General features: G+C 51.0%; 1 protein-coding gene across 1 annotated transcript; it reads right to left on the bottom strand.

The window, feature by feature from the left end:
• Positions 1–674: 674 nt before the first annotated feature.
• On the bottom strand, positions 675–27,178 carry LOC148163177 (pyruvate dehydrogenase phosphatase regulatory subunit, mitochondrial-like). The gene is made up of 10 exons (XM_088026915.1): positions 26,955–27,178; positions 25,673–25,806; positions 20,964–21,051; positions 20,737–20,878; positions 18,987–19,104; positions 18,130–18,279; positions 16,959–17,058; positions 16,343–16,467; positions 11,016–11,111; positions 675–5,164 (listed from the first exon to the last, which is right to left on the bottom strand). The coding sequence occupies exons 1-10, from the start codon at positions 27,176–27,178 to the stop codon at positions 5,022–5,024; spliced, it is 1,320 nt and encodes a 439-aa protein (XP_087883041.1). The 3' UTR covers positions 675–5,021.
• Between the last annotated feature and the right edge of the window lie 115 nt (positions 27,179–27,293).

Here is a 27,293-nt window from a genome sequence, read left to right as displayed (position 1 = left end):
GCATCTCCCTCCAGAGCCTTCCTCCGCAGGTTCTGCAGGAGGCTCTGGAATGCCGTTCCAGGAGCCCCTCTGGCACGGTGACAGAGGCCGGGCATGCATCCCTACCCCCTGCTCTGAGCTTCCCGCCCAGCTTGAGGTGTGCCAACTCTTGTGAGCCCGGAGTGGCTGCTTCTAGTTCAAGGGCTCTGAGCTGGCTCAGCCCCAAATCAGGGCCTCTTTCTGGGCCTCATTGAAGCATGCCCATGAGTCAGCACTGAGATGCAGACTGAGCAACAGGCAGGGCAGGACGGGACGTGGGATGGGGAGCTGAGCATGAAGGCGGGGACTGGGCCGATACCTGGAAGAATCCACATCCTTGCAGCCTCCACTGGCCGCAAGATCTTTTGCCCCCGCAGATCTTTCCTGAAGAGTTCTGTCACAACCACTCCACGGGTGATGGCAGATGGACTCCATGATGCTTGGGAGGGCCAGTAACCCTGAAGGACTCGGGTCTGACCTGCCAGGTTCCCTCTGCCCAGGCCTGACTGCTCTGAAGACCACTTCACACTCCTGTGGTGCCAAGTAGCAGCCTGGAGGAAGGCTAAGGAGGTAGGTGAGGGAGTGGGGGAGAGGCCTTCAACCCCCATTTCTTGATTGTTTAACAATACCTCATTAAAATAAAGCCACACAGTATATCTTTTATTAGACATTTTAATACCATATCAAAACACCTTGACTAATGAAGAAAACTTTTCCCCCAAGCTTTGAACATTTTTTAAAACATTTTATAAGGTTTTTTTTTTTGTATTTTAATATATAAATACAGAAACCTATCTTGCATGGGCTGATGCCACGTGTGAACATCAATGGCTAAAATGTTCTCAAACAGAGTGCCTGAAAACAGGGATAACTGTACATATTCCTTTAATAAGTCTTTTGTCTGTTTAAGTTTTCCGGGAAAAAAAAATCCACAAGGGTCTAAGAAAAATGTTCAGGCATTTTTGCAGGACACTTGTGATGTTAAATCCTCTGAACTGACCAGAACCAGGAGCGAAGGAGGGAGAGGAAAAGGGAATGGAGAAGAGAAGATCCTTGATGGGTTGTTTTTTTGGCAATGAAGTTACATATCAGGGTCCCAAGGGGAGAAAAGTGCAAAACCAAGCCAGAAAAATGGAGGAAACAAACAAACAACCACAACCCAAAAACAAAACAAAACAAAACAAAAAACCACCCAAGGCAGAGTGGTTGGTGATAGAGAGGGCCGACGGGGGCGCTGGGCACAGGAAGAGACCGTGCGCGCAGCCCCGTTCGTCTCTGTCACAGTTGACAGGTGGCACAAAGCAGGCACAGGTCTAGGAACTTAGTTGGGACTGCTTGGGTCGCCTGAAGTGGGCAAGGCTGTGTAGGCGACACAGGAGACCAAGGGGTAGCTTGACCTAAGACAAGACATGCACATGGCACATCAATTATCTAAAGACAGAGTGGAACGAATCACCAAAGAAGCGGCCGGGGGATGGAGGGCAACATGGGCTCAGGAGGGGATAGGCCTGTAGCAGAGGCCAGCTGCCTCCCTGAGCAGACCGTCCCCAAAACATACATGCGGCCCAGGTGCACGGAGTTCCGGTTTGGCAAAGCACGGTGATGGGGCGCGCGGCCGGAACTGCAGCGGCTGCTCGGGCGAGCATGTGCGCAACAGCCCACAGGTGGGAACAACCCCAGTGCCCCCAGCCGAGAACTGGATTAACAAATGGGATCTCTCCCAGCAACGGAGTGTCAGTCAGCCATGGGAAAGGGGCGGAGCGCCGATTCGGGGCTGCAGTGTGGAGGGACCTGGAGAACAGGCGAAGTGAAGGAAGCAGATGCAAAAAGTCATCTATTCAATAACTCCTTTCTATGAAATGTGCAGCACAGGCCAATCCGGACAAGAAGTAGGCCCGGGGCTTGGGGGCAGGAGGGATTGGGGGCGGGGGGACTGTTTTATGGGTAAGGGGTTTTCTTCTTCCCCTTTTCTGGTGGTAAGAACACTTAAGAGATCTACCCTCTTGACAGATTTTTAAGTGTGCAGGACAGTATTGCCAACTGCAGGCACAAAGCTGGGTGCCAGGTCTCCAGAACTTATTCTTCTGGCGTGACTGAAACTCTACACCCCTCGAATAGCAACTCCCCATTTCCCCGTCCCCTTCGCCCCTGGTGCATACCATTCTACCCTCTGGCTCTTTGAGATGGACTCTATTTTAGATAAAAGTACAATCACGGGGGGGGGGTTCTTTTGAAAATTAGTAACTAGACGGAGATGGTGGTAGCACAGCATTGGGAAGGTCCTAAATGCTACTATGACTCAGTTTAAAAAAAGAAGAAAAAAAGGTCCCTCACAAAAAAAAAAGGAAGGAAGCTACTGCACACCACAGGCCCCTTGCACAGCCACAGCTGGAAAAGCCTAAGAAAAATAGGGGGAGCACCGTGGCTGGGGGAGCAGCCCCTTATTAAATTTCTATGACATTCTGGTGCCGGCAACTCCGTAAAGAAGCCACAATCTCAGGATTGAAGTCATAGTCTCACAGGGGAGGCGGACAAGAAAACGGAAATGAACAGCACACCAATTTCTAGGAAGCCTTACGATGCATACAAGTCCAGGTATGAGGGTATGGCTGATGCCCTATCAGGGTGGGGACTGTTCAGGGAAGGACTTCAGGCAAAGGGAACAGTATCTGTGCACTGGGAACAGCAGGAAGGTTGCTATGGTGTGTGCAGAGAGCCGTGGGGCCACAGTGGGGCAGGGGGGTGAGACTGACGCCCCCAGGATGAACTCGTGTTCTGCTGTGGTGCCCGGGCTTCATCTGGTTCACTTCGAGGCTCTGAAAGTGCATCCCGATTGCAGCTGGTCTCTGCTGAGTACCGGAGAATGGGCTGGCAAAGCTCAGAGACGGGGAGCCCGCTCTGGAGGAGGATGCAGCAGCGCTGGAGGGAAGGACTCAGGGCCTGCACTAGCCATGAGGGCAAGGAGGGAGGGATGGCATGCGCTGACCAGGGCAGCTGGGCAAGTGGCAGGGGATGACCAGGCGTCTCCACTGGGACACGCTAATGGAAACCTCCGGGAGTCCACTGGAGTCTGGACCTGGGGTTTAGAAGAGAGATGTGGGTGATGGGTGTACGTGTGGGATAGAGATTCACTGAAATCCAAGAAGGCAGAAGACAGAACGCAAGGTTAACTCTAACATCTGAAAGGCAAGTGCAAGGGGTGAAGGAAGCCAAGGTTACTCAGAAGTTCCCAAAACCACAGGAGAAATACCAAGAGGGTGGGGTTATGGATGTGAAGAAAGACGAGCTGGAAGCAGGATCAGTTCCTCACTACTGATAGATTTCACTTGTTCCTCGAGAACTGCCAGTGATACACACTGAGATTGTGTGTGATTGTGTGTGTTCAACTGAGCCTCACAATTTCATGAGCAACAGGGCATACGTGCTAGTCCCATTTTGCCGAGGATACTGAGGCCAGAGAAGTCAAGCATCTTGCCTAAGTTGGGGGTTTGCGAGTGGTAGTGCAGGGCCTGGAACCCTTCACATGGTGCCCCCTCCCTTGCTGTTTCTGGGTGCTCTCTGATTACTCTGGTGGGAAGGGAAACATCTGGGGCCCAGAAAACGAGGATTCTTCATGGCCTAGAGGGCTAAAGTGCCTCAAAGTTCCCCACCAGGAACCCTGAGGAAAAAGCCTAAGATAGGAGCAGTTCAGGACTGACGTCCCTGTGTACAGAAGTCACGCTCAGCTGCCTGACCACAACCACCTGCGGTCATTTCCTGCCAACATCAGGCTAACCCACAGGCCCACCGAAAGGGTGACAAGCACAGAAAAAGCAGATGGCACACCATCAGTCTGCCACTGAAATGTCACCTCAGACTCCAAATGTGGCATGTGGTGGATCAGTAAAAGGGTGCGATCCCATTTCCTAAAGCACCGGATGCCCTCCGTATTGAAATACATGTGTGCATCTGTACGTTCGTGTAAGCACAGAAAACATCTGGGAGGATCTACACTTCAGTGGTGGAGGAGAGGAGGACTAGAAGCAAAATGTTTTTATGTATTTTTAAATTTATTTGCCTGCGCATTACCTTTAGAATTAAAAACCCGAAGAAGGAAGTGTACTGGTGTTTTCATGTGGCTCTGAAATGCATCGACAGGTGGATTTGGTGGACAGAGCTATGTGACTGAGCAGGTGCAGGAAAACGTAGACTCTGGATGGTGGGGATTTGGGTGCTCACGGTAAAACCCTCAAACTTTGCTGTATGTCTGACACTTTTATAATAAAACACTGGAGGAAAAATCCCCAATAAAGATGGGAGTAGAAATCCGGTCTGGCTTTGAGAAGGCAGAGCCGTCCTGTAGACACTCCTGGGCGCCGACTTCTGCCCTCTCTGCCTCAGGCGTCTCATTGGTAAAGCGAGTTTGGGCCCTGGCTCCCGTTCATGTGCCCCTCCCCACACTTATGGATGAGTTCCTATCCTTGCGGTGCAGTAAGGTTACAGATCCAAGTCAATGTCCCCTGCATTCCCCACCCCCCCACCGCCACTGACTGGCACCCCAGCAGTGAGGCCGAGGGGCAGGTTAGAATTCTCTGGGTCCCAAACAGCTTCTCGTTCCTTTTTCTAACCAAGGACTCAGGCTTGAGCACAAGAAGGTCAGATACATTTTCTTCTGAACGATCAATTACCAGCACACAACACTTTGCGAAGCATGTGCCTCACCAGCCAGCCTGGGGCTGCAGCCTGGGCGGCAAGAAACTGTGGGCTGCCCCACCCGGCTGGAGAGCACACTTCCCCGGGGCCTGGAATGGTGAGGACAGGGAAGAGCGAGGGGCTGGGAAGCTGACAGTGTGGGGAGGCCAGCGGTGTCCACACCCAGCGCGGTGCCCAGGGAGCGGCATTCTTCCCAGAGCGGAAAGCGGGAGCTACACAGATCGGGCCCCAGGCCTGAGTGGGCTGAATAAAACTTCCTGTCCCAATCCCTGGAGCTCTGCAGTCAGCAGCCCCCAGATGTCCCTGGGAGCTCAGCAGGCGGGTGGAAATGGCCGAAACTGATGCCAGGCTATCAACAGGTTCCTGTGGGATTTCCATGGGATTTCCATACTCGTCCTGCAGGAGGCTGCTGCCCGCTGTCGGCGACCCTGGGCCTGGCACAAATTGAGGCCACCTGGTAGACGGACACAAATGTCCTTTGGTATCCCCAGGTACCCATGGGAGGGGGCCTTAACCGATGCCGGTTGAGGAGAACACAGAAACGAAGCTGTGCTTTCTGCCTTTTTCTTACTGGCTCCTAACCACCACCACCACCACCCGGCCCGGCCCCGCCCAAGCTTCCTGATGCCCTGTGCAAAGCCAAGGTCACTGCCCAAGGGGGAGTTCAGAAGTGTTTGGTCTGGCTGGGGGTGGTGCTAAATGATGCCAATGCCTATCCCTCCAACTAGACCAGGGAGCCAAACCAGAGGCAAAACTCTCTGGCGCTACAGCGGGAGGGGTGACGCTGGGGTGAGGCAGGGGTGGGAGGTGACTGCATACTTCTGCCCCCTCCCTGAGATATAGGGGTGAGCGCTCTAACAGCTGCTTTTGTCAAAGAAATACCTAGGAGGAGGAGAGAAAGGAGGCTTCACTGCTTTGGGGCGAGCTGTATACGAGGACGTCACAGAAACATCTCAGTGAATGTGAAAGACCTTTCAGGGGAGGTCTCTGGATCACTCATTTAGCTGGTAAGTGGCCATGGCTCCCAAGACGAGGTCCTTCCACTTGGCCACCTTACCTCCTTTCCTTAAAGGACCAGGCGACAGGGTCTCTTCCCTGGAAGAGGAAAGCTGGAAACCACCACCCATCCCAGTCTCAGATCTTTCTCTTCTCGTGGAACTACTATGCACGCGCGGCCCAAGAAGGGTGCAGGAGCCTAGATGGAGGGAGCTGCACTCTGCCCCCCTAGTGCCTCTGTGAGGCCGAGCTGCCCCGTGCGGAGCCCCGGCTCCCACATTCCCCAGGGGACCCCCAGAGCTGCTGGTGTCATGGAGCGGGCAGGAAGGCCCAAACAGCTACAGATCCATTTCTGCCGGCACCTGCACCCCGGGGGGAAGGCTGAAGTTGGTGCAGCTCGGAGCCGGCAGCTGAGAGCAGCACCAGACATAATGCATCGCCCCTGGTGCTGAACGGCAGTCAAGGCCCTGGTGGGAAGGAAGGTAGGAGCAGGAGGGAGAACCCCAAGCAAATGACACAGACCCCGGCTCCACCTCCTGGCCACATTGCCAGCCCCGGAGCAGTAGAACCTGGTCCTGCAGCCTCCTCAGCAGATGCAGAGCTGCCGGCCCCGTCTCCTGGCGGTTCAGGAGGGGCAGTGCCATCAATGCCAGGTCTCACCAGCTCCCTTCTTGGGAAATCTCCAGGAGAAGGGGTAACTGAGCGCAGAGACTTCCCCTACCAGCGGTGGCATCCGCAACCCAACATCCCAGATTGTGGGGCGTGCTCCAACTGTTTTGGCGGGTTGGCTGCAACGACGGAAGCCCAGAGGGGTCAGCCAATAAAGTTCAGCCCTGGACGGCTTCATCTTTACCGAGGCTCCCCACGGCGACCCCACTCAGTCCCTTCTCTTGTAGCCCCCCGATTCTGGTGTCCCCGCTGTGGCGAGCCTCTGTGGGTCTCCTGCCCGCTGACTCCTCACTCGCCCAGCAGCCCTCTGGTCAGCAACCGCCGGAGCTCCCTCCAGCCGTCCCTCCTGGAGGAGGGGTCCCAGGGCAGACACCTCTGAGTCTGGCACTGCTAGAGCATCTAACAATAACCCCTGGCAGGGCCCCACTGGGTTGGGCACACTCCTCGGCCAGGACGTGGTTCCTCCAGGCCTAAGAAAAGGCAGCTTCCATCCCAAGCACAGGGTCTCAGCAGGAATGCAGGCCAAATAAGCACCATTTACACAAGTCTGCTGGCTCGGGGTAAACTAGCGGAGGTATTCCTGCTTTTGGGAGGGGGGGGCGTCAGATTTCCTTTCCTTTAAAGAAACTTTGTGTGACATGCAGCATTTTCAGAGCCCTGAAGTTGGGGGCAATGACTTTAGGCAGAGAGCAGGACAGAAGGTAGTTAGGACCTAAGAGGCAGGGCATGGGTCAGCACTCCAGAAGAGAGCTGAGCATCTCCTGAAGCCGTTTTGATATCCACCAAGCTCTCCTCAATACTGCTGGCAAAGGAACCCGAAACACCCCAGAATCTACTGGGACCATGGACCCCCGGCTGGTCTTGGAATCAAGGCCCCCTAAACATTCCATGGACAGCTGGCCATCTATCATGCACCCCCACCCCCCCCGCCACGGTATTAGGACTCTCTTCTGTTCACAACAAAATCAGGACCTCCAGCCCATCTCCAGGCTCATTCTGCTGGCTGAGCAATGTGAAGGTCAAAACTGGAGTGCATATTCTTGAGGGCGAGCTCTCTAGTCTAAGAACTACAAACATGTTGGAAAGGGAGAGAAACTAAAGGCCCATTCAAGCTCACTGCATTTACCCACAAAAGTGGGACCCACCAACTCCTCCCTCATCTCCTAGGGGTCCTGAGTTCAGAGCCGCTGTGGAGGAGAAGGAAGGATGGAACATTCAGTGCTCTGGGGTCAGGCACTCTCCCTGCACCCTCAGCACGGGGTGGCTATTCACCAGCCTTGCGAGCCAGGTGCTTGCCTTGGGAGTTCCAGTTCCTGCTCTTCGCATTTCTCTCGAGCACTGGGTGGACCAGTTAAACTAGTCTTGCCTTTCCTAAGTTGGTTTTTTTTAAATCTGGCAGGCCGCTACTGAAGGCTTTCCAACCCACAGCTCAGGCCAACCCTCATAATAAGAAAAATACTACTTTCTATTTGCCTCATTTAGGAGGTTTCTACTCTTTTTCCTTTGGCGGTTAACTAAATTTCATCTTATATAACCACTGTAAATTTTCTAGAAATTTCCCCAATTAGTGCCAGCAATTACAGAAAATGTGTGTATGTGTGTGTGTAGATGAGAAATCTCCAGGGGAGTGACCATGAGTTCTGGTGAATCTTCATAAGAAAACAGCATTTCGCTCTCTATCCACTAAGAAAGACCTATCTTGCCCACTTTCCAGAAGATTCTGGGAGCGCCACACTTTACAGATTCTTTAAGTCTCCTCACATTTCTTTTACACAGAAAAGATAAAGTGAAGGTGGAGAGGATGGGATGATGAGGAATCATGGGTAAAGTATGTTATCGGCAAAACCAAAATAAACACCCAGACATCCTGACTTGGGTGGCCTATGGCCCCTGAAAGCCCTGTCCTTTACGTGAATTACAACAGGCCCTAGACCAGCTCTGGAGACTTCCACTCCACATACACTCCCCAGGTGGCAAACGCCTTCTCTAATCTGGAAGGTTCAGAAGTCTTCAACGAACACAGAGACTGGCTCCCGGGAGCCCAGCCATGAAGGCGTAAGTGTCCAGAGAGAGAGGCCAGCCATCATTTCTGAAGCATCTTCATGGCCTTAAGTCAAATCCCACCAATAGGACCGGATGCAACATGCCTCTCCTTGCCTCTGCCGGGAAGGACTGGCTTTTGCAAAAGGACCTTGAGTTTAAAGCCTCTAGTTTACAAACACACAGACAGACACAGACACAGACACAGACACAGACACAGACACAGACACACACACACACACACACACACACACACACACACACACCCACCCACCCACCCACCCACCGGGAAGGACTGGCTTTTGCAAAAGGACCTTGAGTTTAAAGCCTCTAGTTTACAAACACACAGACACACACAGACACACACAGACACACACACACACACACACACACACCCACCCACCCTGAAGAGGTGGCTTTCAATGAGAGGAAGAGGGGAAAATGGGGCCAGAATGGGAAAAGCTGCAGTTCTGTCTCAGACTGGTTGGCCAACTTCCTCTTCCTCTAAGGGGACTCTGAGTTTTGACTTCTGTGGGCGGCCATGCCGGCTCTCCCGTGGAAGTGAAGGGGACAGGCAGAGGAGGCCCTGCCCTGTGGCTGTGGGGACAGAGGAGAGCTCCAAGCAGCACCCGGCACGTGCAAGGCCCTCACCTTCCCTGTTCTATGAATGGGGTGTGCGGGTACCTCTCACTCAGGTGGCCCAAGAGCACTCCGTCCTCCGCAGCTGCCCTTGCAGAGTTCTCCCTGATGACGTCAAGAGCCCACAGTCCTCTCGGGTGGAGCCCACTCTGAGGCTGCTTTGTGTTCTTATGACAGCAAGGCAGTGTCTACACAGAGCTCTCCCCAGCCACCCACAGGACAAAAAGCGGTCTTCATGAGGGCTGTGCACATGTGGAGAATAAGTGAACACAGTTTCTGAGGCCACGGTTGGGGAGGGCTGTGGGCCACGGGAGAAGACTCGTGTCCCTCCATGGTCCCAGGCAGAGACGAGGAGCAGCAAGAACAAAGTGGAGCTAGCGCATCCTTTAAGGAACGTACACTGACGAGTCTGACAGGAAGCCCAGAGCTCACATTATGATGTTTCAGAAAAGCAGCAGCAGCAGCGGTGTCCAGGGACAGGGAGCGGCTGTCCACAGGGTAGAAGAGGGGCTTCCGGGGCACCAGGTGGGAAATAAAGGGGAAGGAGCACTAGGGGCGGGGGCGGGGCCACAACTTGCCCTGTAGCCGGTGCTCCAACCCAAGCAAACAGGACCAGACTGAGTGTAGCCCTGCCCACACGCATGCAGAATCGGCCGAGCAAGTAAGAGATAAGGGAATAGCTAGCAGGGTGTGTTTTTAGGAGGAGTAGATCAGATTTGTCAGATGCACTTTGCAGGAACAATATGGAATCATCAGGCCTCCCTAGGCTAATGCTATATGGAGGCAGGAGTGCCTCTGGGTCTGAGGAGGCAGGAGGCCAAGGACAGCTCTGGAAGGAGAGTCAACCCGGGGAAACTTTCGTCAGGATGGGGCTCAAGTGATCCCAGGCTCACCTCCTAGCCCGTCCACAGACTGAGAAACCACAGAATTCGGCCCGAGCACTGCTATGACTTCAACCCCAGAAGGCAGCCTAGTGATGGGGTTGGGACACGCCCCCTCAGACCCAGTGCCTGTTCTTGCAGATGCATTCCTCCAGTGAACATGGTCGGAAGACCAGATTAAGCACGTTAACAGTGGAAGACCAGAGAGCTGTGGGCAGCCCACAGCGCCCAGCGCTGAAGAGAGCTCAGTCCACTCTGGAAAATGACGACAGGAGACCCACGGATGGGCTCACATCTTTGAGGGTGACTGTCTCGATCAACGCCAGCTCTAACTTCCTGAGCACTGACCGCGTGCCCAGCTCTGTACTGAAGGGTTTGAGGTGTAAATGTCTTACATTATTCTGACAGAAATCCTAAGAGCCAGGTTACTGACAGTTCCATTTCACGGACCAGAACACCAAGGCTCTGCTAAGCTGAGCAGCTTGTCTAAGATTGTACGGTCAGTAAGTGATGGAGGCAGACTTTGAATTCAGATCTTTACCCACAGCATACCAGGCAGATGGCGACACTTCCTTCATCCACAGAGGTGCCGTGTTTCACGGGATGGCCTGGCCTGGTAATTCTACCCCTGGTGCACTCCCTGCTCAGCTCTGAGGCAGCCTCCAAGGTAGGAAGCAGTGTGGCCTTGGTGGACTGACTAGGTGGCAGGTCAGCATTTTTAGTCCCTGAAGGGTGTCCACTTACTGAACTTATTCTGCTATGCACACCAGCGGCACAGATGCCCCCTCCCCCGAGGAGGTGGTGTTCCCCCCAGGCCCTCCACTGGCAGGTGTGTAAACGGGCAAAGGCCTAACTGAGCAACCCGAGAAACTGGCCAGTGCCATGGGCCTGACCCCCAGCCGGGCCTTCCTTCCTGTTCTGCTCTGCTTCCTCCCCAGCTGCTGCACCAAGATCCCTGGAACAGTTGATTCCTCGACACTGTGCAGGCATTCCTGCCGGAAAGCGGGGCACCAATGCTGTCCAGAGCCACACGAACTTGGGAAGACCCTCATTCGGAGGTTCCCCCAGCCAAACCCTTACCGTTGTAGGAGAGGCGAGGTTTGCTCAGACACATTATAAAGTGCATTTCCATCTCATCAGAAGCCACAGACTTGGAACAAATGGGGCACTTGAAACCTGAAAGAGAGGAAAACAGTATGAAATGCTTCTTCCAAACCAAGCACACCCACAACCAACACAGAGGCCCTTAGATTGCTATGGCCATGTGGGGTCAGAGTCAACGTGGAGAATTCCAATCTAGATACACCCTAGCCCTGATCTTTTCTTCATTAATTCTGTTATTTTATCACAGCCTCCCAACTCCCACTGCCCCCTCGGCGAAACTTATCAGAAGGCATGGCAGCTGGTTTGAGTTTTATTTTCCTTTAGACCCTTTCCCAAGGGGGTCGAGTGGGCAGCAGGGATAGGCAGGAATGCAATCAAGGCAAACAAATCATCAGTCTTTGAGTAACAAAGCATTTAATACTCTTCCTCCTCACAGCCCTCAAAGCACCTGGCTGCGCCACCTGTGGCAGCGAGCCTGACAGCAGTCAGGTCAGCACCTCCATCCCTCTCCCGACCTCCCGGAACCAGGCAGCACCTCCATCCCTCGCCCAAGGCACCTGGGGCCTCCCTGTGGCTCAGGCAGCTGTCCTCTGAGAGTATGGAGCAGCAGGGTGGCCCTCCGGAGCACTCCCAGATGCCACGCGCGCCTTGGCCGCATGCCACTAAGAGTAACAGCTGTTGCACAACGCCCGGGGAACACAGGGTGGTGTGACCCTGCTGTCCCACTACCAGGGGAGTCTGGACTGCTTGTACATCTGAGCAGTTTCATCAGAACTGTACCCCTATTGGAGATTTCCATTGAGAAGCTTCTGAGCTGAACTCCATTAAGCAAACCCAGTCCCTTGACTTATTTATAAACAACTTTTTAAAGATAACTGATTTCCAATTTCCCCCATTTTATTTTTATTGAAATTATTTTCAAATGATCGACTCTGTTCCATTCTACCAAAAGGATCTAATACCACTGGAAGGTTATTACTTATTTGTCCACATCTAATTTCACACGTTGCAGCTTCTCCCTTTTGTGACTGTAATTCTTACCCACCCAGCCTGGATTTCTTAGGTCCAATACAGCACATCTAAATCTTGTTGTGAAAATTTGACTCTCCTGGTAACTTTTCAGTCTAAGTGTTCCATGCACAGTTTCACTGGATGCTGGTAATATCTGTCGGCAACACTTCCTATGACACAGACAAAAGCCGGAGGGCTCGTATTGACTGTTCACTGCTCCCAGACGGAGGAGGAGGTCACACCTTTCTTCCCAGGGCCTTGCTCATTCTGTATGGAAAGCCCTGGACTTTGACAGCTGTGGGTGCAGAGACAGGAAGCAAGCCAGCTCCTGTGTTCCCATGTAGGGCACAAGCACTTTGTTTAAAGTCTTCTCCAAACCCTCCTCTTTTCAGTGACAATGAACTATAGGACCAGACAGAAAATCCAGGGTCTGGTTAACTATGGACAAAGTGCAGTTCAGACTCCGTGGCATAGTCCCCATTTTCCCGACCCCTCTCCTCAAAAATCGTGAGCATCCTGTGTCTCAGCTAAAAAGTCTTGCGAGTGCTATCAATCCAAAGATTCTGGCCAAGCTTGGAGCAAGGGCTGTACTTTCTGATCTCTGGGTGGTTATGAATCCATTAATAACAAAACCAGAAGACAAAAGAAACACGGTAGGGGGAGGGTCCATCGCCAGTTTTCTGGCAAAACCCGATCTCAGATGCGCCAGGCTGATTCTTTTCTAACCCAGTTTAGAAATCTACAGACACAGTGTGACACACGTGGTGGACAGGTGAGTAATGAACTTGAGTCTTGTACAACGAGGGTATCTCCACATCTACCCTAGGTCCCTCTGAAGCCTTGGTTCTGTCCTCATGCCCAGGCCCTGCAAATAAACCTGCAAATATTTTCCTTAGAGATTCCTTCACCGTTTTTTTCTGACTCAAAAGACCAAGGTTTTATGTTACCTTAAATGACTACAGGACATTTCTAGTTTAAAAACTTGTTACGTTAGCACCTCGTCTGCAGGCTGAGGGCTCAGAGCTGAGGGCATGCCAGGGTGGACACGCTCTGGACTAGCTCCTCCAACACCGGGCCCCAATACTGTCGCTGGGAGGTGCTAAAGTGAACTGTTACTACTGATAAAAGGCCTTACACTTCACATTACTCACTTTCCTGATAACCTAGAACAGATTCGTGGTTATCACTATAATAGCATCAATCACGCCTGCATCCCAACATGACTTCTTGAACGCAGGACAGGGAGTCAAGTTATAGCTAAGGTACTGGGACGTAGGCCACCCAATGAGAAGGTCTACAAGGAAATGTCATCGGACATTTATGTCCTAGAAAAAACAAACCAAGGTGAGACTCCCAGGTTTAGGCCAGTGCCCTCATTGTAAAGAGAAAGAGGCCCTGAAGAAGACTCAGGCTCAAACACTTGTGGGGGTGGGGCTGAAACTGGTCAGATTTCTTAGCTGGCCATCTCAAGTCCTTTCTATCCAGGAAGAAGGAGCCGACTACACTTGTGATGTTGTGATTTACAATAAGAACTATGTATTTGGTCTTCGTCCTGTTCCTGGCACAGAGTTCCTAACACCCTGGGAATTTCCTAACATAATAAGACCAGCAGTATTTGGTCTTTTGTCACTGGCTCCTGAAATAGCTCCAGAGCCATAGGGTGAAAGGAATGTCTTGTTACTCATAACGAGTCCCTTTCAACCACACCAAAATTTATGTTAATGAGGTCACTTTGGGAAAGTTCCTTGGTAAACTAAGGATGAGGGCTAGTTGCAAGGGGAACCAACCAGCTGATTAGAGGGTCCTACCCCTCAACTTCTGGGGAGGGGTGGGGGCTAGAGATGGAGTTCAATCACCAATGGCCACTGACTTCATCAGTAATGCCTATGTAATAAAGCCTCCATAAAAACCCCAGAGGATGGGGCTCCGAGAGCTTCCAGGGTGGTGAACACATGAAGATTCAGGGAGGGTGGTGCCCCACAACAGGGCACGGGGGCTCCATGCCCTGTCCCCATACCTTGCCCTCTGCATCTCTTCCATCTGGCTGTTCCTGAGTTATATCCTTATATAATAAATCGGTAATCAAGTAAGTAAAGTGTTTCCGAGTCCTGTGAGGTGCTCTAGCAAATTACACGAACCGAGAAGGGGGTCATGGGAACGTCTGATTAAGAGCCAGTCAGGCAGAAGCAAAGGTGACAACCTGTACTTGTGATTGGGGTCTGAAGTGGGGGGCATTCTTGGGGGACGGAGCCCTTAACCTGTGCGGTCCGATGCTATCTCCAAGTAGACAGTGTTGAAATTGGGTTAACTGCTTGGTGGTGCTGGGAAAACACTTCAGAACAGGGTTTTAAGAAGAGGTGGGCTGGAAAACATTACACCGGGAGAGGAAGCACCATTGTGGTAGGAAGAGACCTACAGTTTAGCGAAAGCAGGGTTAGTGCCACTTGCATGACCTTCCTCTGGAATGGGGGGGCGGGGTTAAGGATCAAAAAATAATTCAGGGTCTATTACGTGAGTGGGAAATGACAAGAGGACCTGGGTTTTCCAGCTTTGAGATGTGGTAAGTAATCTACACTCCCTGGACCTCCGTGTTCTCATTGGAAAAAAAGAAGACTTTGCCTCTCTCTTGCAAGGATCAGATGAGGTAAGAAAACTGAAAGCGCCCGATGAAGCAGCTAATCAAATGTACCATCAAGCCCGGCAGCCCTGAATGAGGAGGAAGGAAGAAGAGGACTGGGGAAGGATTTGGGGGGCCGGGAGGTGGGGGGTGGTGGAGCAGCAGGGCACAGAGGCCACAGGTAACGCAAAGTGTGCCCGGGCGTAGGGGTGGCCATCTCTGCTTGTCCCATCTGTTTCCTCTGAACTTCTGCAGCGCCATGCATGGCACTTTCCACACTGCCCGTGTGGAACGAGGCTCCCTGTTCAGCCTCTTGCATGTGATGGCAGACAACAGCTTGCGTGCACTGAGCTGTTACTCTAAGTGAGCAGCCAATGGGCCGTATGTGTCTGCATTTACGAGATTATGGAGTGGGCACTACTGTTACCTGCGTGTGCCCCGCTTGCCGAGCTGGGTGACGGGTGGGCTGGTCTAAGGAGGAGGCGATCTAGGCAAAAGGAACATAAACACTACATAGACGCTGGGTATTAGTAAATAATAACTTCAAATCCTCCACCCTGTCCCAGCAATTTCTTCTGAAGCACTGTGGGCCTGGATAATCTCATAAACGGAAACAATCGAGAATTTTTTTTCTTGTTCCTGGGCACTGTGTTAACATGGAGCTTGGCACGGAGCCTGTAGCACTGGTTGTTAAGGTGCCGAGTTTGCAAATTACCTCTTAAATGGAAAATAAAGGACATGAAGTAAGAGGGCTGGAAAGACAAGGAGAGCTAAGGGGAAAAAACTAATGTCCCCACGTTCTTTCCTCAAAGGGCATCCGACGATCAAAATGGATGCTACCACTCTACTACCCCAATCTTTTCTTGCAAATGTCCAGTCACACGATTCAGCATCAACAGCCCTACAGAATGATAAATACTGTGATCTTCATGAGCTATCCGAAGGTGAAAATAGCTAGGAAATTTTGATACCATTTGGGAAAAAAATTTAGGACAAATTAAAATCAGCCCTGTGGACAAAGACAAAGGTTCACAAAGTCACCATGTGGACAAGACTGAGTCAAATTTCAGAAGAGCCCTTCAACAGCACTCAGGAAGTATGTGCAGGACACGCTTTGTCTTCCTTCACGAGAGCTACAGGCGGAGCCTTTGGGACAGACTCTCCCTGCCTGCACCTGAGACCTGACTGCCCACGGCACCCTGGGAGCTGGGAGGCGGACAGCACGCGCACGCTTTCCCTCTCCCTATCTTATCAGAGGCAGGGCCCTGCACGTGTTGGGGCTTTAATATGGGCCACTGACACAGTGAAGGGCTGGCTAGCTCCTTATTGCTGGCCAAGTCTGACAGCAGTTCCTCTCCCACTGGGATGTGGCAGAAGCAAGGAAGTTACAGGGTTCCTGGTCCTTCGCTGCCAACCTCTCAAAATGAGGAACGGATGAATGACAGGGCACCAAGGGGAATCTGTCTGTAATGCCCTGATTCTGCCCTGGATGGGCTCTACCAAGCAAACGCTGCTACAGGCTTCCTCTACCCCAATCTAGAGGCGCCCTTCTAATGGTAGGTAAGTAAAAGACAATATACTAAAGAGAAGGTTCCATAAATACCACATGGGGCCTAATGCCTCAACCAAACATCAGAAGCTCGACTCGGGGCAATTGGGAATGAGCTCCACTCACGCATGACTTCCATGACCCGGTGGCGCAGAAAGGTGCGGCTGCTCTGGAGGGCTCCAAAACGCTTCAGGTCCAGCTCCCAGATGTTTTCCGATGGGTAACCGTGCACCATCCATTCAGCGAGGTACCTGTTTAGATGTGGGGGAAGTTGCTAGACCTCGGATGGGACACTCTCCTAACTGTACGAGGAATCGAGAACCAACAGAAACATCCCATCTTGTCACAGACTGGCTGAGAAATTCTGGGCCATTTCCTTAACTTTTCTGAACAAACATGGATCCATCTATTACTCTCAAAACCGCTGATGATTTTAGCTCTAATAAGATTCCCTAGTAAGTGCTATAAAACAAGCCACATCTATGAAGAAAGACTAAAATATACAAATGTACTCTAATTTATCCAGCCAGTGGTTTTCTTCTGGAAAACTCTCGGAGGTTATACAACTATCTGACCACATCTCAGCTCCAAACACTTTTGGTAACTCCTCTTCCATAACTGTTTCAGAGCCATTCTACAAGTCACTCAAGAAAAATGGCCTCATGAATAAAAAATGCCAGCAGAGTTCATTCCCGCCAGCACAAAGCAGCCCTGAGCTGAAGGAGACTCGCCCATGATGCACCTCATGTCTGGGATGAAGGTTTCGGGGCAGTTCACCAACTTCAGGATCTCCAGAGTCTCCAGGTCTGGCATGCGACGCAGGAGGGAACTCAGCAGGGGCTCTGAGCCATAAACACAAAGCCAAACACAGGCCTCAGCTTTAGGGAATTCAAACTCTTCTGCTCCTTATGTTTCCCGACTCCCTCTCCTCTCAGAAAATCTCCTGGAAGAGGCTTTCTCAGATGAGCCAAATGGGCCCTGATCAGAAAGCAGAAACCGTGGCAGAATTAAGGGACAAACCTACGAAGTGCTTGGCATAAAGACATAGAAAAAAAACACTCTTTAGAAAGGCCAGGAGCTGTGGAAGGGCACACAACACACGGGAGGAGATAAGATTTCCACAGGATCGGTACTTGGGGAAAAGCTCTTCCGCGGCACCCGAGGAGACATGCAATCAAAGCAAGGATTTCCCAAGTTGGAACAGCTGCAAAAGACAGGTCCCCAGCCTGTTTGAAAGTCAGCCCGTCATCTGGAAATTATTCCAGGGGGATACTGGCAACAGATGAAACCAGACTGAAGCTGGCTGGTGGGTACAGAGAGGGTTCTGTATACTATTCTACTTTTAAGTGTCTGAAATCTCCCACAATAAAAAGTTTATTTTTAAAATACGCCCATTAAGGGTGGGAGGGTGAACTCTTCATTATAGACCCCTTCGTATCTTTGGAATCTGGACCCTGGGACTGCATTAACCATCCAGGAAATAAAAATAAATTACACAATCAAGTAGCATATAAATACCGAATCACTATGATGTACATCTGAAACTAATACAGTAGCATAGGTCAGTTTTTCAATAAAAACAAAAACCAACTAAACGACCGTATTAACAAAACGATTCTACTTTCTAAAAATTTCTTCAATCTTACATGCTGTCCTACAAAACGGCTTCCTCCTAGCCTAGAATTTCAGCAGTGGTTTTAGATAATAAGCCAGAAGTCCCTTAACCGAGATCTTCGTCCCCAGAATCTGCTGCCCAGTAACTGCAGCCTTAGGCAAACTCTGCAGGCTGCCCTCTGTAAGCGCCTCATGGGGCTGTTAAAAAGATCAAAGAAGGAACTCTTCTTGAAAATGCTTCAAAAAGCTACCATCTTAGACAAACACAGGGCGTTATAGTCATCCTCTAGTTTGCACACCAAAGTGATCCCAGTCTTCCTGCAGATTCTGAATCTCCAGCTGGTTCTTGCCCTCTGTGAAGATTGGCTTCGGGTTCTTCTCAAAGCCCCCAGACAAGATGCCACCCTGCCAGTTCCGGATATAAATTCTTCCATCGGCATCCACAATAGCTAAGGAAGAGAAACAACAAGGAAGTGGGGGACAGAAGAGAAAAGCAAGGTTTAGAGGTAGGCGAGCTTTCTAAATGGACAGAAAAAGCAGAACAAGGACAGCCATTATTGGCTTCATTAGCGAAAGAGCATCCAGTGAACGCAGACCTTTCGAGGTCGTGGGGGTGGGGAATCTGCCCCCTCAGATTTACAGGGGACCCTGTTTCTCTGATCAGTTACCCAGAAGCTCTGACCGCTGGTGCTCGCAACCGAACTACGGAACTGCCGCAGTGCCACATGAAAGCCTAGCAGAAAGGGGGACTGCGAGCCCATTCTAGGGGTTGAGACCTTGCAGGTGATGTCAAGCCCTTTCCTGTGGCACTCAGGGTCGTGGAGCAACCTCACTGTAGCTTACCTGTCTGCAACGTATGCCATTCAAGTCAAAACTCCAGGTTACATTCCAAATATTCTCAATTTGGACCTCTGTGTGGGACTGCAATTAACTTACAAAACAAACCAAAAAATTGCTTCAGTGGAATGCCCGTTTTGTCCATCCTTTCATAAAGAGTTCTTAGAGAAAAGGTAGAACTGGGTCGGCCTCCCCGTAACACGCTCCAGAAGAGACGAGGCTCTTTGGAGCACAGTCTATCCTGAGCAGAAAATCTTCCTTTTCAGAAGACAGGACAGTGGCAAGGAAACACGATTAAAAACAAAGTGTAAGTCCTCACTTGGTGTGTTGCTCCGCAGAGGGGTCTCCAAGGGGCGAGTCAGAAGGTAGAAGTGTTCGCAGGCATGTAACGGGATACTAACTGGCTCCTCGTTGGACAGACCCAGCTCGTATGCCCACTACAAACGGACAGATTGATCCGTGCGTGGGAAGAGGAACAGAAAGACAAATGAGCATATTCAGCCGCTTGCAAGAGTTTAACTGCAAGCGGTCTGTGTGTGCTCTTGCCCCAACGTGAGCCGTGGGAAGCCAAGGTTCAGACTGCTTTAGTTATGTGGATGGGGAGCAACACGGTCCTTTTTAAACCATAACAATTATTCTTAGACCAAAGAACAAGAGATTCAATCTCACGTTCTCTCTCTCATTCTCTCTGTCTCTCAAATAAATAAATAAATAATCTTTAAAAAAAAAAAAAAAAACAAGAGATTCAGCAACTAGTAAAAGGAGCTCATTGGGGGGACAAGTGATGCCCTGTTAACAAAACTCCTGGCCTCAACTACAAACCCCAGATCCCGGCACATGTGACATCTGCAAGGCAAAAAGTACCCCTAGGTCAGTAGAACAGCTTAGTGTTCCTAACTGAATCCACACTCCTTACACAAAAAAATAGCCCCATGCTTTATTTGCTAGGTTGCAGGATGAAATGAAACACCAGAGGAGACCCAATGCCAAGGATTTCTGTCAATGCCCTACCATTTCGCAGACTTCCTGGCACCGTTTAACCCAGGGTGAAGGAAGGAAAAGGTCATCACTGGTGCTCCTCTGTGAGGACTAGCTACAGGCTCTGATTTAGAATACAGGAATTCTGAGGTTTCTAGTCCAAAGAAGGAATAGGAGGTCCCTGACATCTGCTTAATTCATCACAGTATTAACCTTACATCTCCATACCTAAAATCCCAGAGGTAAAAGTGAAGTGAGAAAAATCAGTGACCCAGTACTTTTGCTAACCTACCTGACCAGCACAGTTGACAAATACTGGCACTCGATCTGTCCTTTATCTGTCTCCACACCAGTAACTTGACCTTTCTTGACCATTACATGAAGAATGCTGGTCCGGTCCGGTCATAGATCTGAACACCTGTTCGAAGGTAAAGAAAGAGTTGGTGCATTCATCCTCTGATGGCCCAGAATTAAGGCCTCTGCAGCAGATTCTTAACCCCCAAGAAATGCTGAAAAAGCCAAGTCAGTGTTTTATTTAAAAAAAAAAAACAAAAACTCCCAGGAACCACATCCTAAGACTGTGTCAATGGGCCTATTCCAAGCCTGAAAACAGCAGACGACTTTAGTACACAACTCAATTCCGGGAATCTTAAAACGGGCAGGGGAGAAAAAGTTTAAATAAGGCATCTTAAACCCTAATCCACCCACACCGGGAATCAGTTCATCCAAAGTACAGAGCACGTTGGACACTGGTTAGTCTTCCCCTCATTCATTCCAACCCCAGGACATGACCAGCTGTGGATTCAGTCTTCTGACCTTGGAGCTTCTCATGTTGGGGGTGGGGGGGATTCCCATAAGCTTGAAGTGCACTGGTCAGCACTAAAAGCAGTTCCTTAGAACTTTAATAAGGAAAATGTGGCCCTGAGGAAACACACTTATTAACAGAGAGTATATTCAAACAAAATTCTAAGAGCCAGTGTTCAAGAACGGAAGCTGAGCTGGCGTCACTGCCGGCTGTGAGACACGTTCTTCCATAACCTCTTCCTTCTTTACCCAGAAACCTGCTTACCATTTTGGGAGGCAGCACTTGCCAGGGCAAGAGCCATATCAGCAGAGGACACTACGGCATCCTCGGGAACATGCATGGCCCCCACCAGGTCGTGCACGTTGAGGAGAGGGTGAAGTTCGGCGACTTTCTTGGGGGAGATGATCTCAGAAGGGATGCCTATGACACTGCCGCAGAACACAAGGGGACAATGACATGCATGGCCCTCTGGCAGAGGTCAGTCTGACAGGAGCATCGGGACAGGCTTCTAGCCTCATACGTACTTCAGTCTTGATGCGCTTCAGGGAGATCAGCCGGTCCTGAGTTTGGGCCAGAAAGACTGAGCCTGTCCTTATGTAACCTGTAAGGAAAACCAGCCCAGACTGAGCAGCCCAGGCCCCCTGCAGGGGCCAGGCGGGCGAGCCCACTAGACTACAAGTTTGAAGAGCGGTGAGGAGTCCTGGCACTCTCACCATCCAGACATCCTCAGCTAGGATTTGGGGAGGATAGAGTGGGATTTTCATGTACATCTTAAATAATCACTCTTAAACACCAGAGATTCTGCTGCTACAAAGCCTTTTGGAAGGGAATGTACCCCAAAACCCATCTTTCCCCCCATGGTTTTGGTGGGACTCTGACCCCCGATGCAGGCCACTCACAACATTGGCGCGGGGCGGACCCCGCCCCGGGCAGAGCCAGTGGGCATGTGGCCGAAGCTCAGCCAATCAGACCCTCCCGGGATAGCAGGTCTGGAGCAAGCAGGTGAATGGCTGGAGGCCGATCATCTCAGAAGCAGCGGTGTCCTGGCCAGATGGGGCCTGTTTCCCCTGAGGGGCTGCCTGCTGTGGGTTCCCCCTGGTCCGGCCTCCATGCTGTCTCCTCCAGCTGGCAGCCTCCTGCCAACTCGACTGGCTCCAAAAGCCTTCCAACAAACTCCTTTTTGCCCCAGTTGGCTGGAGTCGACTCCTGCTCTTTGCAATCAACATACCTGACACAACCTTGATCATGCTTGGGTTAATGACAATCTTCCTAACAAGCAGTGACTCTCAGTTCTGACGATGAAAAAGCCGAATCAATCAGGGTTATCTTTTTTAAAAGGCAGCACAAGGAGGGTCACTTAAATGTTTTTCTCATCTCTTTTGAAATCATCAGGTAAATATGCCCTTCCCTGACAACAATGTCTCCGTTTGGAGAACTGAAATTTCAGAGACTGGTTTTTTAAAAACTGTAGACAGGGGCGCCTGGGTGGCTCAGTCATTAAGCGTCTGCCTTCAGCTCGGGTCATGATCCCAGGGCCCTGGGATCCAGCCCTGCGTCAGGCTCCCTGCTCGGCGGGGAGCCTGCTTCTCCCTCTTCCACTCCCCCTGCCTGTGTTCCCTCTCTCGCTGTGTCTTTGTCAAATAAATAAAGAAAATCTTTAAAAAAAATAAAAACTGTAGACAGACCAGGCCAGTGCAGTGATCGTGGCCAGTGATGTACAGGGCTTATCACACTCTGAGTCTCACCTGCAGACAAAGGCTTGAGCAGTCACTTCCCACTCACTACCAAACAGTCCCCCTGGGAGGACAGGGCCACTATGCACGAGGCAACATAACACATCATGGCACACACATGAGGTCAAATCATGCTCTTCCAAACAGAACCACCAGCCATAACAAAAGCCTATCACCAGTTCACAAGAGTAACACTCTACTGTTTTCCCAGAGAGGCCTTGTAAAGTTTGTTTTTTCTAGAGCTTTCTGACATAAAATTTCCTTTATCACAGGTTCAAAGCAATAAAATAGAACTCAAGTTCAGTAAGAAAAGAAGGTAGACATCTGATATTAAAAAACAAGTCAGAGAAGAAATATGAATGGCCAATAGACCTATGAAATAACGTTTAACTGAAAAAGATGCAAATTGGAATCTGATAACTTTTTCTCTCTCTCAGATTAGTAATAATGAAAATAATACCCAATGCTGGGGCCCTGGCTGGCTCAGTCGGTAGAGCATGCAACTCTTGATCTCGGGGCCATGAGTTTGAGCCTCGTGTTGGGCATAGAGATTACTTAACAAAAAAGTACAATGAAAAATAAAACAATATACAATGTTGAGAAGACTCTAAAGAAATAAGCACTCTCATATGCTGGTGGTTAAGAGGGGGCAGCTCTTTTGGAGGATGATCTGGCAATACATATCAGAGTTGAAAATACGAACACTTTTTGCTCAAATTATCAACCTTCTAGAAATCTATCCTTTAGAACTAGCAATAGAAAACAAATATATACTGACAAGGATCTGTATTGCATCATTATAACAACAAAAAAGGAACTATAAACATCAGGTAATGGGAAACGGATAAAAAAAAACTGCACATACTATGGCAACTTCCTCTCCAGTTATAAAAAGCAGAATTTTTTAAAGATTTTACTCATTTATGGGGCGCTTGGGTGGCTCAGTCGTTAAGCGTCTGCCTACGGCTCAGGTCATGATCCCGGGGTCCTGGGATTGAGCCCCACATCGGGCTCCCTGCTCAGTGGGAAGCCTGCTTCTCCCTCTCCCACTCCCCCTGCTTGTGTTCCCTCTCTCACTATGTCTCTGTCAAATAAATAAAATCTTAAAAAAAAAATACATGAACTAAAGATTTTACTCATTTATTTGAGAGAGAGAGGGCAAGCATGAGTGGGAAGGGCAGAGGGAGAGAGTGAGAGAAGTAGGCTCCCCGCTGAGCAGGGAGCCCGATGCGGGACTCGAACCCAGGACACCAGGATCATGACCTGAGCCAAAGGCAGACGCTTGACGAACTGAGCCACCAAGGCGCCCCAAAGCAGACTTATTTATATGAGCTAATTCAGGGAGCCCTCCACAATACACTTATATCGAATGATTAAAAATATTTTTGTTTTAAAATAAATAAACATGTAGCAGAAAAGCAATTACCAAAACGAAAGATGATACAGAGTATATGATAAACTGTTAAGAAAAAGCACCAACAAAAGGTAATGGAAACATTGGAGAAACAAAATCTGTGTGGACTTCTGGATGAAGTACTGATGTGTGAGAATATTAAAGGAGCAAACATACACCTCACATAAATGCACTGTCTTCTGAGGATTAGCGTTGTAATATCGGGAAATCCAGATTGTACACATGTCACGTGTCTTCATTTAATGTCTCAAAAGCAGTCCACTGACCGGCCCCTGCGCGTCCTGCCGAATAACAGAATCCTCCATCGGGGGACCCCACATCCCATTTTCACTGCACCACGGCTGAACTGCAATGGGAGTGACAGACTGAGGGTGATTCCCCTGACCCTCCCTTGCCTGACTTCCTCGCTGCCCTGCAAGCATCAAGGAGATACCAGGCCCAAAAAGGGGTTCCAGATGGTGACCCAGAACTCCAGTGAGACAGACTTACCTTACAGAAAAGAGGCCTACGACTCGGGTTCCTCTAGCATCCCAGCAGGTAAGCAATGCGGGGCTCCGCAAAGCACTAGGGACCGAACCAGGGGACCGTGAGGAAGTCAGCAGTTCCAGCCCGGGGCCCTTTAGGTGGGCCCTCTTCTGACTCAAACTCTGCTTACCAACCAAGTACCCGTTGCCATCAAATTAAATCCAACCAAAAGGGACTCGCTCCCGCCTGTCCTGCACGTAGCAGGCCTGACAAAAGCCAGAGGTGGTGAGGCAGCAGGAACGCCTTCTACCATCTTCACTCAGAGTCCTCGCCTCTCTAAAGGAAGCCTGGCCAAGTGTGAGGTGACCGTGGGGAAGTCAGGCTCATCCACTGGGCAGGGACCAGGGCGAGGCAAGTGAGGCGCCCGCTCTCGGCACCGAGCCGGGGCAGAGCCAGCCTGGGAGCACTGCTCATGTGCTCGAGGGCTACAGCCCCTTCCTTCCCCTCCTCTAGCTCCTCTCCTGGCATCTCCTCTCTCCACGAACACAGCTACCCAATCCCAGTTCCCAGACGCTCAGTCTTAATCGAGGACTTACACACAAGGAGACACTTCGCCAGAGCAGGAATCCTATGAAAGGGAAATGCTACAAAACCTCAGGCTGTCATCAGAATTTCCAATACTTCAACTCTCACCTTGCCAACGAAAACTGTCACGGGTCACATGAAGTCTGAGCCGGCCAGCAAAGGCGACCATCCACTATGTTTTACGCTGTGACCCCAGGCAGGGCCGCCTCAGTGGGCGAACAGATCAGGCCACCATCCTTGTCAGGATTAGCCTGGAATTACCTGTGATCTGAATTATGCGGGTCTTCCAAAGAGCAACCCTGACGGACGGAGGCGTCCTGAATTTCATCACTAGGCCCCGCTACTCCCCAGGACATTTCCCGTGGCCGCCAAACGGTTTCATCAGCCACGACGCGAGGCTCGCCCCTGGGCTCCTGGCCGATCCATCACCTGACGACACGCTGACAGACACGCTTCTAACTCGTGATCGTGCGGGACCTTCCCGTGGCTCAGCCTTCCCCTTCCACCTGCTCCGGTCGTACTGAGCTCACGATTCCCTGGGTTCTTTTCCCTTGCTGACACGCATAAGGGGTAACCTCTGTTTCAGCTTCTCAGTCAGAAGAGGCCTTCAGAGCAACTGGTGAGGTGAAATGCGGCGGGTCGGACCACAATTTCACCATCAAGCACCGAAACGGAAGCATGTCCTTGGCTTCTTCGTTCAGGAGCCAAGCGTGGCCACTTGCTAGACTTCAGTGAGTGAAATAATAGGAGATGGCCCGGGAAGCCTTTCCTATCCTGAGAATGACAGGCTCTGGAAAGGATCTGGGGTAAGGACGGAATCCTCTCGGCGGGTAGGGAAACTGGAGACAGCCCAACACGCTAACAGACTTGCCCCAGGACAGACCCTGGCGACTGGCAGAGCCCGGCCTAAGACCCGAGCCCTGACTACCAGATCGGCAGGCCGACGTGGCGTCGGGCCACACACGGCACGGAGCACCAGAGTCTGGGGCACAGGCGGACCAGTACATGGCGGATTACCTGCTTACCTGTCTGGATCCCCGTCTCTTGCTCTAACTGGTGGTAGAGTTTGTTGGAATAGTCTGCCATCTTCTGCTCGATGGTCAAGTGCCTGGCGGTGCTCAGGATACCAGCACAGAACCTCGTAGAGCCAGCAGCCAGCCTGCAGGATGCATCCAAAATGCTATCAGGTACACTCCCACAGCTGTGAATGCAACTAGTTCAAAGATCCTCACTACGGCATCGTCTGTCATATCAAAAGATGGAAGCAGCCTACGTATCCACCGACATGAGCGGGACTGAACAGGCTGGAGGTCCCCTCTACAATGGGATACTCTACACGGCCATTAAAAAAGGAACGAGAGAAAGCTTTTATGCAACAATACGGAACAACCCTAATGAAAAAAGCAAGGGGAGGGACACTGTTTAAGGTTTGCTACTAACTTGTATAGAAAAGAGAAAAAAATAATAAACGAATACCCGGGTACACATATACAAACTGACCGATACAGATTTGCTCATATAATGACTCGGGGAGTATCTGGAACGATACACAAGGAACTTAACTTGCCTCCAGCGAGGGAACGTTCCAGCTAGAAGTCAGGGGTGGGAGGCAGACTTTTCCCTGTACACACTCTTTTACAATTTTCAATCTGACTCGTGTACATGTATTGCCTATTCAGAAATAAATACAAAGGACGTGTTAAAGGTCATCCGATTTCTGGTAGGCAATAGAACAGAAAAGGGACATTAGGGGAAAAGTGAAACAACCTGAACAGAGCATGAACTTCAGTTAATACTAAGGTATCCACACGGATTCACTGCATTTCTAGTTGATCCCACCCGAAGATGTTCCTCCGAGGTGCACACGGGACCCAGGCCTACAGACCGCTGCACTACCTTCACGTTCGTTCTGTGAATCTACCACCGCTCTCAAGTGAGTGAGTTCAACGGGGAAAAGGAACAGAGATCAGGCAGGAGGCAGCCAGTTTCATCTCGGCTCACAGAGGAAGCTCCTGAGCCGCGGGCTTGATGTCGCTGTGTGACTACAACGAAGAGGACAAGACGGCGCGGTGTGCCGTGACCCTGGAATGAAACGCACCCTCTCTAGAGACCTGGGTGTGCTGGAAATCAGCCACCTCTGCCCAAGCCGGAAAACACGGGCGGTTCGCATCGCAAAACCGCGTCCAGGGGATGTGGCCTGTCTGTGGTTCTTGTCCTGTGACTTGGCGCCAGTCAGCTTAGCTACCGGCGGGACAACATCACCGGGAGGGGAGGGGCTGAGGGGAGCCCACGCAGGCTGGTCCTTACCTGCCCTGCTCCAGAAGGACAATATCCTTCCACCCCATCTTGGAGAGGTGATAGGCCACGGATGTGCCCATGATCCCACCACCACAGATGACCACCTGCGCCTGGGCAGGCAGGGCGACAGAATGCGCCTCGGCAGCCGACGCGCCGCTCCTCCCCGACGACCAGTTCTGCCATCCTCGGCCAGTCCTTTGTCTTCGGACCACCGACAGCAACCGGTAAGACATCACGTCTGCCAGTAGCTCGGCGGTGCGCTCTCACTCGGCTACGGCGGAGACCCCCGACATGCACACTAGACGGAGAAAGCAACCAGATTTCATTCCACTGTACTCAGGGCACAGG

The sequence above is a fragment of the Eumetopias jubatus genome, unplaced genomic scaffold, assembly GCF_037043125.1.
Source record: "Eumetopias jubatus isolate StellerSeaLion01/CBP00866 unplaced genomic scaffold, mEumJub1_p1.0 scaffold_10, whole genome shotgun sequence".
NCBI lineage: Eukaryota > Metazoa > Chordata > Mammalia > Carnivora > Otariidae > Eumetopias > Eumetopias jubatus.
Note: the sequence above shows the minus strand (reverse complement) of the source record. Positions and strands in the feature narration are given on the sequence as shown.

Excerpts from the sequence above, each read along its gene's own strand:
- LOC148163177 (XM_088026915.1), bottom strand. The coding sequence starts at position 27,178 with ATGTCTTACCGGTTGCTGTCGGTGGTCCGAAGACAAAGGACTGGCCGA. Across the intron at positions 17,059-18,129 it reads GGAAGACTGGGATCACTTTG|AGCCCCTGCTGAGTTCCCTC; the intron begins GTGTGCAAACTA and ends TTTATGGCTCAG. Across the intron at positions 16,468-16,958 it reads ACCTTCATCCCAGACATGAG|GTACCTCGCTGAATGGATGG; the intron begins GTGCATCATGGG and ends ACATCTAAACAG.